The sequence below is a fragment of the Talpa occidentalis genome, unplaced genomic scaffold (assembly GCF_014898055.3).
Source record: "Talpa occidentalis isolate TD23 unplaced genomic scaffold, MPIMG_talOcc4v2.1 talOcc4.9, whole genome shotgun sequence".
NCBI classification, from domain to species: domain Eukaryota; kingdom Metazoa; phylum Chordata; class Mammalia; order Eulipotyphla; family Talpidae; genus Talpa; species Talpa occidentalis.
In genome coordinates, this window is record NW_023605305.1 from 74,755,251 (window position 1) to 74,777,351 (window position 22,101).

At 44.8% G+C, this 22,101-nt stretch overlaps 1 protein-coding gene across 1 annotated transcript in view; it reads left to right on the forward strand.

Annotated features, from left to right (window-relative positions):
- FCRL5 (Fc receptor like 5) overlaps nucleotides 1–22,101 on the forward strand; it is a 36,818-nt gene that overhangs the window by 11,947 nt on the left and 2,770 nt on the right. Inside the window, exons 5-11 of the mRNA XM_037500788.1 lie at nucleotides 3,868–4,143; nucleotides 10,740–11,018; nucleotides 12,998–13,276; nucleotides 16,014–16,292; nucleotides 18,927–19,202; nucleotides 19,609–19,725; nucleotides 20,375–20,402. Coding sequence (XP_037356685.1) covers nucleotides 3,868–4,143; nucleotides 10,740–11,018; nucleotides 12,998–13,276; nucleotides 16,014–16,292; nucleotides 18,927–19,202; nucleotides 19,609–19,725; nucleotides 20,375–20,402 — 1,534 coding nt within the window. The remainder of the gene's footprint in view (nucleotides 1–3,867; nucleotides 4,144–10,739; nucleotides 11,019–12,997; nucleotides 13,277–16,013; nucleotides 16,293–18,926; nucleotides 19,203–19,608; nucleotides 19,726–20,374; nucleotides 20,403–22,101) is intronic.

Consider the following 22,101-nt stretch of genomic DNA (forward strand, 5'->3'; position numbering starts at 1 on the left):
CTGACACCATCCCTCCCACCCACCCACGAGGCCCTTAAACAGAAATTGTGGGCTGTGGCAGAGTCTTCTGACTAGGCCGAACAGACTCTGTTCAGCCAGATCCCTAGAATGCTAGATGTCTGGAACAGAGCACTTAAGAATAAGGAAACCACAGGACAAAAGTTTGGGGAATAAATGATTCTAACTTGACATCGATAAGAATGGTGGTATACCCATTGCTTTTCCCCAAGTCTCCAAAATTGTGTAGGTTCTCAAGCATGACCACGTGTTTAAATGTGACCTGTCTCCCAGGAAACTTTCTTGAACAAATAAGAGGGTACACAGAGTCTGCGAGCACACTTTCTTGCATGAGGCAGAGTAAAGTCGTAGTGTTGCCCATAAATTCACTCCCATTCCCAGGACATAAAAAAAAAAGTTTCTCCAAAGTGCCTAGATTTTATTAATCTTCTGTTCTCCAGTCACAGGTAGCAGGCGTTTTAGGTCACTGGTTTAAAGAAACACAGTCAAAGAAAGAACATTATCCAACACTTAAGAACTAACCATTTCTAGCATAAGATCATAGCAGCATAACTGATGGAACAGCAAGCTTACCTTCCCTTCTGTTTAGGCATTTTCCCTCATTTTTTGAGACCACAGGATGTTTCAAAAATCACTGCCTAAAATCATCATCATTATGCAAAACGACATCTGCCTGGAATATAGAACACTTTCAGCTCAGATTCTCCCACTTACAGTGACTGTGCTGGGTCCACCTCCTCTGACCATGTAACTGGCAGACCAGTGGGGTAAGATGTACTGGCTCCAGTGCAAGCTTCCTGCATATGATTGACTCCCAACCAACCACTGAGGCTACCCTGCTGTGGAGCCCCTCAACGCTGGATCTCCCTGTCTCTGTCACCACCCTTTAGCAGACCCCCAAAGAGTGCTAATATTAGGCCCTGGATGCAATCTCCAGAGTCATGCCCTATCAGGGGACAGGTAGGACAGAGGGGAGTTTGGGGAGGTTTGCCTCTGTCCTTGTGCTTAATGCTCCACAGGATCTTTAAACTGTAGATTTTTTTTTTTTTTTTTTATAGAGGCATGTTTCTTTCTTTATTTGTTTGTTTGTTTATACATGCACTGGGCACAGTCAGAAGCGCGGGAGGGTGAGAGAATTCACCAGAGGCAGAGCGGGGAGCAGAGCAGGCAGAAGGACCGAAGTACACTGCTGAGGGGAGCAGCGGGCGGCAGGAGAGGTCTGCGCGCCATGTGGGACCCTCCTCTGGTGGCCGGGGAGCAGCCGGGGATCGAACCGGCGCCGCAGAGGCCGCGGGCAGCTTCGCAACCCAGCGCTCAACCGCTGCGCCACCGGGGAGGCCCTCCACAGGATCTTTAGAAAGTCACATAGAAACACCACCACATATGTCACTTCTATTCACTAAGGAGCTGTCGCCACTGTCCAAATCCACACCCAACTATTACAGTCGGTATTTGAAGGACAGGAGCTGGTGCTCATTTGCTCAGTAGATGGAGTCCCAGGCTCCATCAGAATCAACTGGTACAGAGGGAAAGAAAGTAAGGAAACAAGGGTGAATAATTCCTTGGAAAGAGAACTCAAGATCTCTGTGGTGAGAAGCAGTGATGCCGGAGGTTATTATTATGTGCCAGCAAAGAGCATCTCTCCTTGCCCAGCAAGCCCGTCACTGTCACCTTGAAAGGCACTTCGCTAGGCTTCATCTGAGAAACTGGTTGTCAGACTCAGTGAGAAGACTTGGTGGGTGGGTGGGTGTGGGTCACAATGTTTAGCAATCATTTAGTGTACTATCTAATCTCCCAGGAGTCAGCCACGGAGCAGCAGAAAGGGGAGTCCAGGATCGAGGTGGCCGTGGGCCCTGGAGAACACTGCTCAGTGATGAGCATGTACAGCCCCTTCCTATATACAAATGCCTTCTTTGTTTAAGTGAAATGGCTCCTAGGGGAAAGCCAGAAGCGATAGAATGTTAGGAGTCCGTCTTTCGTAAGCCTTAGCTACTTCCCCTTCTCCAAGTCATCAGCATTAGTCTTCCAGGCTGCCATTAGCAAATGCCACAAGCAAGCCCACACATGGCTTAAACAATGGAAAGTTATTTTCTCACTGTTTGGGAGCCTGGAAGTCCAAGACCAAGGTGTTGGCCAGTTTGGTTTCTGAGAGAACTCTCTCCCTGGCTTGCAGAAGTACAGCTCACATGGCCTTTCTTCCATGTGCTCTTACAGGATTTCTGGTGTGTCCTGATGATCAGGGCCCCACAATTACAACATCATTTAACCATAGTTATCTCCCTAAAAGTCCTTTCTCCAAATAAAATCTCACAGGGGCTAGGGCTTCACAAAACACATGGTGGGGGGGTGGCATACAATTCAGTCCAGGAATTGTCTGAGCATCCCCATCCTGAAGATCTTTGAACAGGTATCTTTCAAAGTGTCTTTTTCATGGGCCTCATTCTTCAACCAGCCAGATGCTTTCGTACCCCTGAATGTGTTTGTCGAAGTGCCTCCTCCCTTCTCCCCTTTCTCTCCCTTCCTTTCTTTGTCTCTCTCTCTCTGTCTCTACCCTCCCTCCCTCTGTCTGTCTCTCTCTGTCTCTGCCCAGCATTTGTAGAACTTAATGCTTTGTTCTTTCATCTTTTGTCCTCTGAATCTTCAGATGTTTGAGTCCCCAATCAATTTAAGAAGCTCCCAAGTCACTTCTCTTTCCCAGGGTTATGGTGAGATCTGTTGTTGCAACAGATAATTGTTACCAACAACCAATGTGCAAATCCATGCAGGACACATAGCTGGGAAGCAACATGATAGGTACTCCAAACATACAATATGGTGCCAGGGAGAACCCAGACTTTGTTACCTCTTTCACCAGTATGTGAGGACATCCTGCCCTCAAAGTTGTTAAGGTAATTGGGATAATGAGGGGAGTGCAGCTTGGGAAGAAGCCTGTGCTATCCTCTCCACTCACAGTAAACTCCACACCCACTTTTTTTAAAAAAGCAATTTATTTATTTATCTTTAAGATTTATTTATTTATACAAGAACCAGGGTACAGGCCAGATGCACGTTAGGGTGAGCAGATTCACCAGAGACAGAGCGGGGAACAGAACAGGCAGACTGACAAAATACACTGCTGAGGGGAGCAGTGGGCGAGATAGGAGAGGTCTGCTGCGCCATGTGGGATTCTTGCCGGCTGGCCGGGATCGAACCCTCACTGCAGAGGCTGCGGACAGCTTCACAGTGCGGCGCTCAACCGCCTGCGCCACCAGGGAGGCCCTCCATACCCACTTTTATGGAGGCTGTGTGCTTTAGCATTGGACCAGGAGACAGGCCGGTCCTGGCTGGCTTCCTCCTGACTCAGTCAGTCTCTCACCCATAAGTAGAGAGGATCAGACGAGGAGCAGGGAGAGTTCAGGGACAGAGAGGGCCCTAAAAGAGTAAATAAACCTGGAAGGGAAAGAAATTAAGGGCAGAACTCTGAGGTTGACCCCTGTGGAGGAAGACATGGAGGACAGGGACTGACAAGAAGGCTCGGCAGGAGTTGGATGGGTCGGCACAGCCTTTCCAAAATCATAGGGAAGGAAGAAATAGGTCAGGATGTGGGTCTGGTGGTAGCACATAAGGGAGTCCTCCCCTCAGAGTCATTTCCTCTGGAAAATGGGAGTGAGGCCCCCTAGCAAGAGGGGGTAAGAGGCCAGAGATCTGATGGGAAAGGAAAGAATTGGAAAAGGTCCGTGTGGAGGACAGGAGAAAGCTCATGAGAAAAGCCTGGGAGGCTGCTGGGCCTGAATGCAGGACAGTGGAGATTGGGCTGAAGCCACAGTAAGTGACAGGAGCAGCACTTGACTAATTCTTTCTTTCCCCCAGTTCCTGTGTCCCATCCTGTCCTGACCATCAGCACTCCTAGGACACCGGCTCTGGAGGGAGACATGGTGACTCTTCACTGTGAAGCCCAGAGAGGTTCTCCTCCAATTCAGTATCATTTTTTTCACAATGGAGTATTTCTCCAGAGGTCGCAGGCTCCATGGGGAACAGCGCACTTGAGGTTCCCTCTGACAGCCAAACACTCTGGGAGCTACTACTGCACAGCCAACAACGGCGGGACCACCCAGAGCAGCAGGGCCATGAGCCTCTCTGTCACAGGTGAGCCTTCAGGCCTCCCTCACTCCTGCTGGGCCCTTCCAGAAATGTGTTCCCATCTTCAAGTTTCTCGTTTCTTCCTTGGGCCAACCCATGGTCCTTCACAGCCCTCTGCCAGCTCCTCCCTTTGCGCACCCAGGCGCCACCATGACCCAGCTGAGAGGATTTCTAGTCCCAACCTCAGAGGGGTCAAATGCTTGTCTCTTTCTTTCCACTTGCCCTGTGAATCCCCAGCTGCCTGCTTTGCATTCGTTAAATTGTTCTCAGTGGCTACAAAGTCTGTTCCCAAGGGCAAAGAACTGTCTCTTACTATCACACAATACTCTAGTATCAGGTATATAAATTTTAATATATCTATTAGTGCCATTTAACATCAGATATTGATCAGCCATATACAAAACCTTGTAAGATACAAAGACAGGTAGCAGTTCCGCAGTTACTCCAAACTTATCCCTCTGACTTAAGCACTTTCAGAGTCAACAAGGCAACAGAGTGAGGGTGACACAGGTGAGAAAGGGGAGGGGAACAAAGCTGAGGTAGCCACCTGTGAGCAAGATGAGTCCCTCTGCTTGCTCAGCTTTAATGCCCCATGGGTCATGGAAGCGGTTTTCAAATAGGTGTGAAGTTTATACAATGTCTGTTGATTCTTGACTCAGTTTGAAGTCACTCATGTGTGGCCAAATCCTGGCACAATTTTAGGGGACCCTGTAATTTGTGTAATTTGGGACCCTGCTGGTAGCAGAGAGCCCAGTCCTGGCCCAGAACTGGAGGCAGCCTCAATTCCAATTCTGTAAAACAGCAAAACTGGGCAGGAGACAAGCCAGAATCCAGCCCTTCACACGATAGATGTGCCAAGGATTATAAAGGAAATGACCAGGAAGGCCCAGATGGACAGGACAGAGAAGCTGTGCTCCAGAAACCTGAGGGGCAGTGGCCTCATTCTCACATATCTTGAAGATGTACCAGGCTCTGTACTGTGGCTCATTTGTCCACCTGGTCAATAACGGTCGCGGACATGCTGTGCACCACGCTGTTCAGTGTCTGAGGAGACCTCACAGTAGAGCCCAGGACCCTTGCACACAGTTCTCAAGGCCTGATTGCAGATGTAGATGAGGAACAGGGCAAACGGAAGCCCAAGGAACCCCAGCACCAGGCGGCTATGGCAGCAGGTAGGAAAGCACCCCAAGCTGAGTGGGGAGTTGAGGGGACATTTCTGAGGAGAGTTCATGTGGCGATGAGATGTGAGATGCATGAGGGCTTGGAGGAGGTAGGAGCTGTGGTGGAGGAGGGAGGGAGGGGCTGCCCAAGGACCTGGAGTGGGGTGGTTTGTACTGACTGCAGCATAGAGTGAAACATTTGCTGGGGGGAGAGAAGGGAGGATAGGATGGGGGAGGAAAGCAGGTCATGTTAGATGGCTTTAGAGGTCATGACAGGGTGTGGGCTTTATTAAAAGGATAACCTGGGATCCACAGGGGTTTGGATTGATGGATTATTGATGTGGCAATACTGTAAGCTTTAGGAGCGTAGCTTCACACCGAGGTAAGTGTATACGCCACATATATCTACCACCAAAGTCCCAGTACTGTTCATCACTATCAAATTGAACCCCTCTACCTGTCCCTCCCACTACTTCCCTCTTCCCCTCTGGAAACCATTTTGTTGTCAGAGTCTGAGAGTTGTTTTTGTTGTGATGTGTTATTTTGTTTGCTTTGCTCGTTTATATTCTGCATGAGTGACATTTGTCGTTCTCATTCTGACTTATTTCACTCAGCACAATCACCTTAAAATCTACCCATGTTGCTGCAAAATGCAAGGTTTCATCTTTTTTTGTAGCCGAGCAGAATTCCATTGTGTGTGTTTATCTGCTGGAGACCAGCTCCAGCTAGAAGTTGTGTCAGTGGTCTCAGAGAGGAGAGGACAGCGTTGGCCAAGTTTTCTCTCGGAGGACTGAGGGGAAGTGGAGCGAGGTAGAGGTGAGGTAGACACAGACACCCTCTCTGGTGCAAGCATCTCCTGCTGAGGGTCTCAGCGGGTCTTTATTTATACCTTAAGGCAAGCGGTGAGATTACATCAGCGTAAGCATTGAAGCAGAGCAAAGACAATCAATACATATTTTCTCATGATCATGTAAAGACTCCCTTGGCCTTACACCTGTAGGCCATTTCTTTGGTAACCTAAGAACAGTTAGTTTCCTAGGTACAGCTCATTTACTAGCATGATCAACAGCACAACGTTTGGCAACATTTAAACTTTCCCAATTACTAACGTGGGTGTAAAATTCCTATTCTATATTCAATTACTAAAATCAATCTATCTCCTAGTACTCAATTAACTTGGTTAATATATTAATTACTTTAAAGTAGTCTAAGACAACTCATCAAATCTATATAAGTTCTACTGAAGTCTAACTCTTAACTAGAAATTCCTAACCTCCACACGGCCTGCGAATTATTGACCTCAGGTATTGACGCAAACAGGTACCCCCCCGGTTAGGCTATGGTTTCCAAGCACAGCTGGTTCAGGGCAGCTTGTTCTCCATAGTTCTCAGGGCCAAAACATTTCTTTCCTAACTATACCTTTAACAATTTTTTTATACAAGCACTGGGTACAGTCAGAAGGGCAGAGGGTGAGAAAATTCACCAGAGCCAGAGCGGGGAGCAGAGCAGGCAGAAGGACCGAAGTACACTGCTGAGGGGAGCAGCGGGCGGCAGGAGAGGTCTGCGCACCATGTGGGACCCTCCTCCGGTGGCCGGGGAGCAGCCGGGGATCGAACCGGTGCTGTAGAGGCTGAGGGCAGCTTCGCAACCCAGCGCTCAACCGCTGTGCCACCGGGGAGGCCCACCTTTAACATTTTTTACTTCTTTTGTGATAGTTCATGCGTAAGAACAATGAGCCAATCGTCACCTGGGTCTGAATTAGGTTTTCATATGCCAATTTATAACTAACTTACTTCGGCATTAACCAAGAACAAAGAGGAGAGCATTAGCAGGCATTGCCATGGAGACTCCCTAGTTCAGATCTTCTTTGGGAAGTGCAAGAACTCCCTTCTTCTGGGAAGTACAACTTTCCCTCTTCGGGGTAGCACAGGAACTCCCCGCTTCTCAGGAGTCTCCCCCAGTGCCCGGACCTTGTCAAGAGACAGCATGGGAGGTGCAGCCTGCCGCATTTATCCAATCACCTACTTGGGGCATTTAGCTTGTTGCTGTGTTTTGGCTATTGTGAACAGTGTTTTCCAAAATACAGTGTCGGGTAGATGACATTGTAATATGATGACAGAGAAGCTTCCTTACTTTGCTTTCAAAAGGAACATGGCACAATTGACCAAGGGGCACTACATTGAGAAAAACCCCATGGCTCAGGGCCAGGTTGAAGCACCCTGCAACTCAGAGACCAGCACAGACTGTACTAGAAGGGACATGGAGCAGATGTAGGTGCATTGGATGGGGAAAGGAAGGTTGGGGAGTGGTGGAGAGAAAGGTCTGGAGGCTGAGGTCCAGGGTGGGGGACACAGAGGGCAAGGCTACTGGCTCAGTCCAGAGCCTGGGAGAGGGGGGAGCCCAAATGGTGTGGAGGCTCACACTCTTGACCCATGTGAAGGCCATGGGAAGTAGCTGGGGTGCTCCAGAGAGCCTGGGTCCCCAGAAGGAGGACAACAGGTGATCTAGACTACACCACCCCTTCCTTACCCTGTGGGACTGGTCCTGATCTCGTGAAGTGAACTGGCAATGGCAGACTGCTGAACCTCAGATCTGGGACCCCTCAGAGGAGGGATACAGCAATGCCACACACACAGAGCCACCCCACCCCTCACATTCACATTCACGATAGCTGCTAGACCCCTCCAAAACCCTCCCCCACCCTGCTCACACAGCAAAACCACAGTACCTACAGAACACATCAGGACCAAAAAAAAAACCCAAAAAACAAAAAAAAAACAACAAAATAAAACAAAAATAAAGTCACATAGCCACCAGCTGGAACAGTGAAAGTATTTCAATTCTCTGAATTGGTAGTACAAATATTTTTTTAATAGGGAAACTAAATGTGCAGACAAAAATATATAACACATGGCAACTCGAGACAGGGAATAGCTCTGCAGAACCCAACCACAGGAACATAGAAGATCTTCCTATCAGAGAGATCAAAATTTCTATGATAAATTCAAAGAGGTATAAGATATTCAGTATGACAAACCAAAGTGATACAAGAAAATTCAGGAAAGCTCATCAAAAAATAGACAGTGAAACTCAGAAAAACAAATATGTATTCAGAAATAAAATAAATGACCAGGATATTGAAATTAAAGCTTTGAATAAGAAAATAGAACAGGTAATGTAGCAAGGAAATTCTCTTCAATAAATGGTGTTGGGAAAACTGAACAATCACATACAGAAGAATGAAAGTAGACCACTACCTCACCACATGCAAAGTTCATTCAAAATGGATGAAAGACTTGGATGTAAGACCTGAGGCCATAAATTACTATGCTATGCTCCTTGACATCCGCCTTTGAAACGTGTTTAGAGACATACTCTAACAACAAAAGAACCAAAAGCAAAGATAAACATAAAGGACCACATCAAATTTAAAATTTTCTGCTCAGTGCATCAAAATGATACAACATTCTACTGTGAGGGAAGATATTTACACATCATGCATCTGACAAGGGATTAATGCCTAAAACATACAAAGCATTCACAAGATTCATCAAGAAATAAACAAGCAATCAATTAAAAAGTGGGCAGAGGATCTGAATAGACACATCTCCAAAGAAGACATACAGTTGATCTGCAAGCACATGAAAAGATGTTCATTGTCTCTTATTATTTGAGAAATGCAACTCAAAACAATGAAATATCTCCTCACATCTATGAGAGTGGCTATATGCAAAAGATGTAAAGCAAGTGTTGAAGATGTGAATGGAAGAGAACCCTTGGTTGATGGGAATGTAAAACGGTGGAGGGAGAGAGAGAAGGAGGGGGGGTGAGGATAGAGAGAGAACATATATACATATTGTATGTGGTGTGTGTGTGCGTGTGTGTGTGTGCGTATTTAGAGAGAGAAAGAGAAAGGGAGAGCAAGGTGGGAGTCCATCAGATGTCCTCGTGTGGTGAGGTACTGAGAATTGTGTGTGGATTATAGATGACTTCTGGTTGTGCTTTAAAAAGGAAGTTTGTGGGGCTCCCTGGTGGCACAAGGGGTTAGGTCACAACACTATGAAGCTATTACCAGACACTGAAGCATAAGTTCAGTCCCCAGCCAGGGAGCTACCCATATGGCTCAGCAGACCTCTCCTGTCGCTGCTCCCCTCAGCAGTGTATTTCAGTAAATCTGCCTGTTCTGCTCCCCACTTTGTCTCTGGTAAATCCTCTCAACCCCTCCCCCCACACCTCTGGCCTGTACCCCAGTCCTTGTATGCATAAATAAATAAATCTTTTTTAAAAAAGGAAGTTTGTTACTAGCTGCTTATTCTGCCATGGCAGTGAGATCCATGAAGTAATATAGGAGAATATTACTCCAGGTGCAGATAAAGAATGGATGGCAGAGGAATAGTCTGGGAAGAAGCCAGGAATAGAGGAAAGAGTCCAAGAGGAGTGTCCAGTGTGACAGATCCACCCAGTCAGCCCCTGCTCAGAGGGAAGGACTTGGAGGTTGGGGCAAGGGCCTCTGTGAATGTGCGCACCACAGAAACTGAGGGAAGAGTGTTTTAAGAAAAACGTGGTAGACCAACTCCATCAAGCAGAGCTGATAGATGATGAAAGACAACCCCAAATTTAGCCACAAAGCACTGAATATTAAGCAGAAATAAACAAACAAGAGCCAGAATCCCTGGGTGTGGCTGCTCCTTCACCACTTACTGTGATCTTTATAACTGCTGTTTCACTGTGAATATAATTTACAAGCTCTATATGACAAATCCATCAGACAAGTAGTTAAAAGCAAGCACTATATTGTCATAAGAAGTATCTATTAGTCTCATCATTGTAATCATAAACATTAAAAATATCAACTTTAGTAGATTTGTGAGGATAAAAAACAGGTTGTAGTGAGCAAAACCAGGAGGTAATGATGCAGAGACAATAAATGCAAGGCCACTTCTTCCAGAAGTTTCTTCACAAAACTAAAGAGGATGAGGAGACTGGGAAGAACACTGAATGCACATATGGTTGTTTTGTTTTGTTGTTTTTCTAGTGTGGCGAGGACTGAACACATCTAAATTTCAGTTTCAGGGTCAAGAAGCGAGGAGGGTCCTTCCTGATGGATGAGGGACAGCTCTTTCAGGGGAACAGAACAGAGGGAAATAGCAAGAGACGGGGCAGTGAGAGTGTGGGTGTGGTGGCAGCAAGATAAGGGACTTGTCTCATAGTCATTCCCTTGGAAAAATGGGAGTGAGCCACCTAGCAAGGGGCCAGATATCTGAAGGGAAAGGAAAGAACTGGAAAAGATCCATGGGGAGGACGGGAGAGAGCTCGTGAGGAAAGCCCGGGAGGCTGCTGGGCCCCTGGCAGGGCAGTGGAGACAGGGCGCTTCACTGACCACCTGCTGAAATCACAGTGAGTGACAGGAGCAGCACTTGATTAATTCTTTCTCTCTCCCAGTCCCTGTGTCCCCTCCTGTCCTGACCCTCAGCACTCCTAGGACCCCAGCTCTGGAGGGAGACCTGGTAACTCTTCACTGTGAGGCCCAGAGAGGTTCTCCTCCCATCTTCTACCAGTTTAATCATGAAGATGTCATCTTGAAGAGCAGCTCAACCTTGTTTGGAGGAGGAGTATCCTTCAACTTCTCCCTGAGCACAGAACATTCTGGAAACTACCACTGCACAGGAGACAATGGCTTTGGCCCCCAGCACAGTGAGGTCGTGAGCCTTTCCATCTTTGGTAAGTCCTAGACTCCTACCAGGTCTGATCAGAATTTATCTACTGCTGGTCTGTGGTCTCAGGCTCATGTGCCTCCTGGAGCGCACCCAACACTATACCCTTATCTTGGAGAATATAGACCTAAAGGATCTGTTGATAGCTCTTGTCTTTGGTTATGGAAATCAAGAATGACCATGTGAAGACATTTCCATGATGTAAATTATTGAATAAAGAGATTATATAAGAAATGTAAATGTTCTGAGACCCAGACTTCAAAGCCAGAACCTAATATATCCAGGAAAGTCCCCAGCCCTAAAGCCCTTAGTCCTTCTATCCGATTCTTTGCTTTATTTTCTGAGTTAGCAATATCTAAAACCTCTTTATTTCCTGTTTCCTGTCTGTCTCCCTTAATACCAGAACATAAGCATCATGAAAATGGCACTTCATCAGTTTTGGTCTCCACTATGTCCCTGTATCTATTAGGTGCTTGGCATAGAGTAGGTCTTCAGTCAGCGTGTGTTATTCAAGGAACAAAAGGATTCTGATGGGAGATGAGGAAGTTCCCAACAAGGAGAACCCTGATATTTGTATCTGTTTATATCAACTGAACAGAAATAAATAAGCCCTAAATTAGCAAGCAAGTGGTCTGTCAGTTGAAATGTTGCACTGTGAGCCTTGCAGACTTTCTGGCAGAATAATTTACATTTTTTTGAAGGAATGTGTCCCCATGCCCCAAACAGGAAACAGATTTCATGGGAAATCTGTGTTCTGATGAGCTAAACCATTTGAACTCTACTAATAGCCTTGGGTCACTGAAACAAACAGAAAGAGAAAGAGAGATTGAGATTCAAACAAATGCTAGACTCTGTGTATAACTTTACTCACTGGAGGATGTTATAAGCAATGTATGTTTGATATGGGAATTGCATTTATGCACTTAAAATAATAAAAGTTTAAGAAAGGACACAATACAGAATTCTTTTAAGAAGAGAAATTGCTATAGAAAACAGTAAGAAAAATTCTTCAAGATATTTTCAATACAATCAAAGGAAATTAATTATGGATTTCAAAATTAACATTTTTATAAATAATTTCTGAATACTTGGCAGACAGTACCTCATCATTAATGGATTTTAGCTCACTAATGGTTCAAGAAAAGTCAACTAGTAGATTGTAGGGTCACATAGAATAAAATGAGTGTATTTTTCAGATGGGATAGCTGTAGAGTTTAAGGTGAGGAGAGAATAAATAATAAAAATGAACCTCTGCAATTTATAAGAGTATGATTTATCAGAAAGTGGGGAAACAAACTTCTATATGCCGTTAGTGCAAGTGTAAACTGATGTAAATTTTTTTAAGAACAGTGTAACAATATGTATCATTAACTGAACTGCCTGTATCCCTCATCCCAGAATTCCATATCCAGGAATTTATTCAAAGAAATGGGTGCACAAATATACAATGATATATAGGCAGGATTGTTTAATGTAGTATTATCTGAACTTAAAAAAATAATAACAACCTAAACACCCTTTAATTGGAACTGCTTTGATGTATAATGATAAGTTCATATAATGGAATGTTTTGTGATTATTTTTATCAAACTGTAGATTTGAAAAATGTGCAAATGGCGTGCAAATTGTACCTAAAAAATCAAATTGATTTTTAAAAATAAATGAGATGGAACTAAAGTAATTACATAGAAAGATGCCCAGGATCTGTTGCTGAGGGGGAAATCAGGTTGGATGCTGGGCTACACATGTGACCCTATGCACGTGTGCTCTTTAAATGGGGCTCTATGTGTGAGTGTAATTATACATGCAAGAGGTCTAGAAAGTGTCACCAATACTCAACAGAGGTAATCTCTGAAAAATTAAAGGATATGGAAAACTTTTCATTTTCACTTTATGGACCTCCACAGAATTGAATTTTAAAATAAAGTTTTCTTTAAAACTGTTTAAAAAAAGATACTGGTAACAACTCACTCATTCTGCCCCCAGTTCCAGTGTCCCACCCTGTCCTCACTGTTAGGACTCCCGGTGCCCAGGCTGTGGTGGGGGATGTGGTGGAGCTTCACTGCGAGGCCCAGAGAGGCTCTCCCCCCATCCTGTACCAGTTTTATCAAGAAGACAAGACCCTGGGGAGCATCTCAGCCCCCTCTGGCAGAGGAGTTTCCTTCAACCTCTCTCTCACTACAGAACATTCTGGAAACTATGCCTGTGTGGCCAGCAATGGCCAAGGGGCTCAGCGCAGTGAGACTGTGTTGCTCAGTGTCACAGGTAAGCTGACCTTCCAACTACCACATAACCAGTGACCAGTAGTCACCATTGGAGCTCTAGACTCCACGGGGCCATTTTCTGAGTGACATCATGGCAGACCCGTTGCCTGCGCAGCCTCCATCTTGGAGTTCTGGATATTACATTTTGAGAAACGTGAACTTTCCTTTGCTTGTGTCTTTCCTGGTAGCTACATTGCAACCTATTGTGACCAAAACTTCCCTAATGTAGAAGTAAGGACTTTCAAAACATAAACTCCATCTTAGTCAACTATGATCAAGCTGGGAAGGGAATGTGTAGAGGGTGTTTCACCTCAGAAGAGATTTAGCTGTGTTCCCCTGTCTGTCATCCAGTTTCTCCTGCCCCTGACCCCAGCTGTTCAGGTTCCCACCCACAGCCTTTCTTAGAGACTCCCAGCCTCTTTCTTCTGCCCCCTGCAAGTCCTTGTTCCATCCTGCAGTCCTCTCTCCCTCTTGGCCCGCTTTCGATGCAGGCTTGTCACCTCATTCACCCTTCCTCTCCACTTCACATGTTGCTATCACTCCATGGCTCTCTTGTTCATTCCCCTCCACACCTGCCATGTGCTCCCACACATGCCCCACTCCAGTTATCTGCCCACAGCCTCCTGTCCTTCTACTTGCTTCTTCAACTCCTCCAATCGCTATTGTTCTCAGACATCCACAGACCTCCCAGTTCATTAACATCCTTACTCTCTCCAGACAAGGACACCCTTGACTCCCACACCAAAGCCAGTGTGCTTCTATATCATCTAGTGGCCTGCCCTTCTTGCTCAGGCGTGGAGGAGAGACCTCTGCTCCCTAAGAAAGGTGAACATCATGGGTTCTCTGGACTCCATACTTTCGAATTCAAAATACAACCAAGTATCCATTTTCCATGTTTCCCAACATCTCCCACCCTGTAGGATCCTTTCTACTGACACTTCACATGCTCTGTCTCTCTCCTATCTAAGAAAAGCCCCAGTCATGGCTCTATTATCACTAAACCACCAAGAGAGGGCCAGGGCACAGGTGTCTAATTTCCTCATTACCCACTCGGTTTTATTCCATGCTTCCTTCTGAACTTTTCACCAAAGTGATCCTGACAAAGATCAGAAGTGACATCAGGACTTCAGCTCCAAGACCATTCTTCAGTCTTTGCCTTACTCGGGCTCACAGAAATGGTCCATTTGCTTACCAGTTCTTCCTTCTTGAACCTCTTTTCCTCAGCTCCAGGGAGTTCTCCTCTCCTGGTTCTCCTCTCTCTACCACTCCTTCCCTGTCACCTTTAGTGGTTCCTCCTTTTGTGGACAAACTTTAAACAGTGTTCTGTTACAAAACTTTGTCCTGCATGCACCCTTTTTTCTTCTCTATAGTCTTGCTCCTAGTTATCCTGGGGATATCATCTGCAAATGATTCCTGGATACGCCGTTTCTCCACTCAAATGTCTCAAAATTTCTTGTACCTGAGCCTTTCTAAAACTGAACTCATGATATTCTCCTAGACTTATTTCTCCTCTATCTGTCTTTACCGCTGTGAGAGACACCTGTATATATATCCAGATATACATGGCAAAATCTCAGGGTCTTCCTTGACATTTTTCTCCCTTGCTCTTCAGAGCTAGTTAATCAAAGTAAAGTTGATTTTATTCCTAAACATTTCTTAACTCCTTTCTATCTCTACCACCACACTTGAGTCAAACCCACTGTCATTTCAATGACTGCAATGTCACCTAACTACTCTCTACTCCACTTCATGCCACTGCAATCCAGTTTGCACCTTGAAATCAAAATGGTGTTTTAAAGACAAATGTGATCCTCTCCTACCCTGTATAGCACACAAGTAGGCTTCCTGTTGCTCTGTGGAGAAGAATCAGCACCTATGAGTCCATGTAGCCCCATGTAGACCTCTACCCTCCTTTTTCTTAGAGCCCCAGACTTGACTCTTAGTGCTGCTGCTACCTTGATTCAATAAATCAAAAATTCCAACCTTCATCCCAATTCAGAGCCTTTGAACATGTTGCCATTCTGGTACATTCTTCACTTCCTACTTCGCTGATGTATTCCAACTGTCATGTGATGAGGAAACACCCCGGCATAATCAGTGCTAGTACTAGATTGGGTTCTAGCATTAGATATAGCATAGCAATCTCTTTTCCTCTATCACCTGTCAATATTTTAATTCTGTATTTGTATTTTACTTGATTGCAGCTTATCATCTCTAGATTGTAGTTTTTATGAGATCAGGGGCTGTGTCTTTCTTACTGTTGAATCCCCAGCATATAATGCAGTTCCCAGGACTTACTCATTTCTCAATCTTTGATGAATGAATGAATATGAGAATGAGCAGATATCTTGATTACTCCTCATTCATGTTGGGTCACATCTCTGAAGTGTCCCTGGAGAGGGAAGCACCAGGTGTCTTCAGCTCCCCATTACCAATTGCATTGATATGTCTTTTCTCCAATTGCCTTGTGACATCTCAAATAACTAACTGGGTTTCAATTCAATATTTGTTTTCAGATTCCCCAATCATGTTTGGGATTGCATACCCACTTCCTCTGAACTATAAGTAGGACTACACAAATGCTTTTTTTTCAGCTCTGAAGGAATTAGAACTGAATTCTGAGTGATGTCACATCGTCCTTAAAAAATGAGAAAAATATTTTCCTGTTTGAGAAGTTATTATTAAGGAGGGACATATTTAAATAACAGGAGCTGATGGCAACTATTTTTCTTCTCCAGTTCCAGTATCCCAACCTGTCCTCACGCTCAGGGTTCCTAGAACCCAGGTTGTGGTGGGGGACATGGTGGAGCTTCACTGTGAGGTCCAGGAGGGCTCTCCCCCCATCCTGTACTGGTTTTATCATGGAGAAGTTGCTCTGGGCAGCAGCTCAGCCCCCTCTGGAGGAGGAACATCCTTCACCTTCTCTCTGACCACAGAACACTCGGGAAACTACTCCTGCCAGGCCAGTAATGGCTTCAGGGCCCAGCAGAGTGAAGCAGTGACACTCAGCATCACAGGTGAGTTGGCCCTACCCCAGCAGCACAGTCAAGAGCTCCTGCTCTCCTACTCACCTGCTACAGCACCTCCACTTAGAAGCCGGGATCCTTCCTGTGGTTACAATCTCAGGAATTTGGACATTCCCAGCTGCAAAGTTCAATCAGTCTTGAATGTGAGAATAACGCACCAAAAAAATGTTAAGAAAACTTCTGAGAACATGCACTTTGTTCCAATGTGCAATTATGATGCACAGAGAAACTGAAGAATGCTGAGTATGGATTTCTCTGCTCCATGCCTTGTCTCGGTTCTTCTCTCACCAATGAGTCTCTACTCTTAAGCTTCTTTCATTACCAGGGACAGATATATACCTCATATTTCCATATTGAAAATTCTATATAATGGCAGCTGTGTGCAGAACCATTCAGGAGATACATCCAGTCCAAGTTAGTTAACAAAGTGATTCTTAAAGCAATGGGACATAGCCCAGAGGGGAGAGTGGGGGAAGTAGAATGGAAATTACCACCCATCAGTCAAGTTCTTTCTCATAGCTGCCCCCTGCCCTCTTGCCATTAAGTATATATCCAAAGGAAAACTACTTCTTGTGAGTGCTGAATCTGTTTTGTAATAACCGCCTACAAGTCAAACCTCCAAAACCTGTTTAGCAGTACCTAGGATGCAGCAAATATCTGCTGCCTGTTGAGATGGATGTACTACTCTAAGCTCTGAAGATAACTAGTTGCGTGGCTTCCTAAACTGACCTCAATTTCCTTACCAATAAAGTAAGACTGGATGGAAATCATGGTCATCCCCAGCCCTAGAATTCTGTGATTTTGGTGCACAGGGAACACGGAGTATTCAGACTCAACATTTCCTGGAAGAAGACATAAAAATGGAGAAACTGGGTGTCCCTACTCCTAAGATACATCCTAGAGAAACAAGACACCATGAAGGAATGGGCAAACACCCTCTGAGATATGTAAAACAAATACAGATTGATATTCCTAATCTCTCTTGTCTGTGTCCCTGGGTGTCACAAGGAATAGAAGCAAAATTCCATGAGCAGTTTCCCGTAGGGATGCTGGCCCAGGATCCAGCTTCTTTTAAAGATGTCAGTGCAGTTATAGCTTTGGTAATAGATCTGATTTTTTCAGATTTTATTTTTCCCCCACTCAACCAGATCATCCTTCTTTCCCCATTGGCAGGCAGCACCCACCTCGGCCAATTTTCCTCTGAAATTCACAGGGACTCTTCCCATATGGTTTACATGCTTACCAGTTAGATAAGCCACACAGGCACTGCCACTGGCTGAGTGATCCTCCAGCCCTCTTTACAGCACAGTGAACCAGCACCCGAGCTCTCCTGTCCTCCCTACTCACGATTTTTGACTTTTCTCGATTCCTTTGTTTCTATGATTCCCTTGTGCGAATGCATGTTATTTCTGCTCTGGCTGTCATACTACAGGACTAGAACTCATGTCTGAGTTCTAGAACTAAGATATGGGTCATGGATAACAGGAACTATAAAAAAAAGAATATTTATCATCACCATCATCATCACTATTTTATCACCACCACCACCACCATCATCACTTGCTGAATCCTTGGCCAGGCCCCGTGTTTAGTGTTTGACACATACTATCTCATTTATTTAAGAGAAACCAGAGCGGATAAAAATGAGACTATTTTATTCCCCACTTTCAGGAAAGGAAAAAGATTAGAGACGTGAAGTAACTATTGATAGTTACACACACAGCTGCAATGGTAAGGGAAACCAGGTCGAAACATGGGTCTCTCTTATTGTTAATATAAATCTACAATATGGCATTTCTTCATCTTTTGTAGCCATCACAGGGTACAAAAGACATAATATTGAAAGGTAAAGGTCTCTTTCTAACTACACGCACACACTTTCCTATGTCCATAGAGTAATGGTTCATGTGTATTCTTCTAGAAACAATCAAATATATTATAAAGGCATAGAAATTTTTTACAAAAGTAGAATCATCTCACATATACAGTTATGCAACTTGCATTTTTCATTACAAATCTGTCTTGGCTTTAGTTTACATATATATCTTAGATAAGTTTTATCTTCATTAGCCAGTCAACTAGGTTGTCTCTAATTTTTAGCTTTTATCAAAAAGCTACAACAGAAATCCTTGCACATCCTATATCAATATATATTTGTACATCCTATATCAATATCCCTAAACAAAATAGTCTCAGAAGTAGATTTTCTGGATGACAGTTGATGAGCATTTTAAATTTGGCAAACTCTCAATTTTCACTCCCACCTACAGCATATCAAGGTGCCCCTAAATTTATTTATAACCTCATAGGTGTAATCTGTCTTCAGCTTAGCCAACCCAATAGGTGCTCTTACTTGAATATATTTAATTAGCAATGGAGAAGATAATCATTTGATATATATATTGATAATTTGGAGTTTTCAGTTACTCATACCCTTTCCTCACTTTAATATTGGATATTTTTCTTCACTGATAGGTATTTATATAAAGTCATTAGTTTTGTTTGTCATGTTTCAATCTATTTTCCAATATTGAAATCTGGCTTTTGCATTTGTTTATAACATTTTTTGTTCCTTTATGGACAATGTTAGAAGTAGGAACTTGAATTGACTTTTTCCTCCCACAGTTCCAGTGTCCCGCCCTGTGCTCACCCTCAGTGCTCCCACCCAGGCTGCAGTGGGGGACGTGGTGGAGCTTCACTGTGAGGCCCAGAGGGGGTCTCCCCCCATCCTGTACCGGTTTTATCATGAGAATGTCACCCTGGGAAACAGCTCAGCCCCCTCTGGAGGAGGAGTGTCCTTCAACCTCTCCCTGACCACAGAACATTCTGGAAACTACTTCTGTGAGGCTGACAATGGTCTGGGGGCCCAGCGCAGTGATATGGTGGCACTTTTAATGACAGGTAAGTTTCCTAGGCCCATACCCCAACATAGAGAAAGCAATCCTCCAAGCAAACTGATAATTTTTATGTTACAGTGCCTCTCAGTGATGGAGCTGGGAGCCCTCAAATTATTTTTGGAAATGATAGTAATTGGACTAGAGAGGGAGTCAATGAGGAGCTAGCTCATCAGTTGATGCATCTTCTCTTACTGCCTAGTGTCCATCTGACCCTCAACCCCAACCTGGGCCTGGATGGGCTTCCACACAAAGGGAGGAGCTATTTTCAGGGCTCACACAGCCCTGTGTCCCACTAAACTGCTAGCCTCAGAAGTCCTGGCCCAGGGCTCATCCCCTTTCCTGGGCCCGGGGCCAGCACAGTTTCACACTACAAGCCTCCTACTCTGGCTCAAGCACAGGGTCTCCCCTAGGACTGACAGGAAGCAGAAGCGGTGCCGTTGTCACAGGTGTCACCGGGGGGCTGCTCAGCATGATGGGCCTTGCTGTTGTCGCACTGCTCTTGTATCACTGGATCCCAAGGAAGGCAGGTGGGTAGCAACCTGGCTGGCCTCACTGGAGTCCATGCCCTCCCCAGCTCCATTCCTTAGGCTCAGGCTCACCCTCAGTCTCTCAGCAACTTCTGCTCCCACAGTCTCTCACCTTTCCCTCAGGCTGTCCACAGTTTGCCTTTACAAAGCATCAAGTTTCCATGACCACCCTATCAGGTGAAGATACCTTGATGAGATGTAATTCATCAGCATTACAAACTGCAGAGTACCTCCCTCTCTACCCTTACAAGATCCCCCAAGGAATAGAAGAGGAGATTAAAACACAGGATGAAAATGGAAGCCAAAAAAGACTTGAAAAATTACTGATTTTTTTCTCAATTAGAGTATTTTCATAGTTGATACAATATTTTCCCACATGCAACTATCTTTACAAACGCCAGGTAAAAGGACTGTGGGGTGTCAAATTCTCCTTAATATTATAACCATACACTTAGAAGGTCAGTAATTTTCCAGGTCAGTAATTTTTCAGGTCAGTAATTTTTGCCCAACTTGCCATATCCATAGAGCGTAGTAAAGAAGCTGAAAGGTTTAGGGACAGTGACTGCTGTACAGGTCTAGGTGAGCTTCCTGTAAGTCCCCAATGAGGGCTCCTCCTCCTGGATCCAATGCTCCAATGCTTCTTTTGCAGGAAGAAGGCCTGCCTCTGACCCTGCCAGGTAAGATTTGAGCTGTATTCCTATGTTGCTCAATAAGTGCCCACAAGATATAAAAATGGAATTGAATCTGCTTACTGCTGAGAGTATGCTTGCTGCTGTGTTTCACTGAGATCACCTATGTCCATTTACTGTTGCCATCTCCCTTGGCATATCTCAAAGCAAGTTTCAGAAACTTCTTGTCCACACCTGTCAACTATAGTAGCTAAGTTGAGCTGAATAACTTCTCAGTGCTACAGCACAAATATGCCACAGATCTAGCATCTTACCAGTAGTGGTACAGTTTGAATATTACAGCAGAAGAGTATACTATAGCAGAAGCACCACAACTTTCAGGTCATAATCCAACACCAGGGCTGCAGGGCTGCCGTCTAGGGGATGCAGACTCAAGATATTAGCTGGTCATCTGAGGGGCACCCTGGAATCCCTAAGCTTTACACACCCTAAATAGGTTCTGCCATCTGCCTCATAAAGACAAAAAATACTCTTAGTGTAGAAGACCTTCAGTAGAAGTTTAAAAAGTTAGTGTGTAACAGAGAAGAGATAAGAAAGGATAATAGTTTCCAATAAAAACACTCAGTCACCCATCCCCTCATGGGTAAACGTCCAACCAAACAGGGTTAGACCCAAAGCGGAGCCCAAGACTGAGGCCGGAAGACTTGCCCCCTCTTTTTGGATTACACTGTTACAAAGAAAACTTGAACTGTATGACCAATGAGCTGGAGGGGAGCTTATTTATATAGACAAAATGAACAGACTAGAGTGGCTTTATGCAAATGAAATTTTCAGTCAGTGCAGTTCTGACTGGTGCAAAGTTTGTCAAGAGGTGATTGGTCAAATTTTAATCCTAGGAGTGGTTTGCTGTATTTTCAATTTCTTCTAACTGTGAATGCACCTGACTCTCAATAGCCTCCCTGCTCTGATTGGTTGCTACCTAGACTAGGAATGGGTCCATATTGGTTTCTCTTTTTTATTTTATTTATAACTATACCATCTGTCTTCCTGCTTCAAGTGTTAGCTGTCTTTTGCTTGTGCCATTGTTGCCTTGAATGTCTGAGTGATCCCTACCACCACTGAATTCATCCTTGACTTAAAATGACCTTAGCCTAATCAGCCTGGAAAGCTCTGGGCTTGCCCAATGTAACCAACACCTGTTGTGTTGACATCCTAGAAGATGGAGTCACACAACCTGGCAACCCAGAGAGACCACTCTGTCAGCAGGAGGTGGTGCTTATAACGATGGGGCTGCCACCCATCTGCAGAAGCCACAGCACTGCCCATACTCCTGTCCCCAGACAGCCCAAGAAAGCAGTCTCCCAGCTCTCTGGGGTGGCCCTGAGCCTTTCCAGTTGCTGATCTCTCCAAGGTCTGGAACTCTCAAGTGGAGGCTTGGGAGTCATGTTTGAATCTTAGCTCTCCTTCTCTGGCTTCCATGGTCTTGAGTAGGTCACTTCACCTCTTGGAGCCTCCAATTTTTGTCTATAAAATGGAAACAGTAATAGCATCAACCTAATATTGTATAAGTATTATCACAGTGCTTAGTACATACCAAGCAACCATAAAGTCTGGAAACATAATATGCATTTATCAGAATTTGCCCTATAAGTATTTGTAATGATGGACCAATTGTTATGTGCTAATCTATGTTTCCAGGCTTGACAGCCACCCTGTAGTAAAGACTCATGAGCAGGAAATAATCATT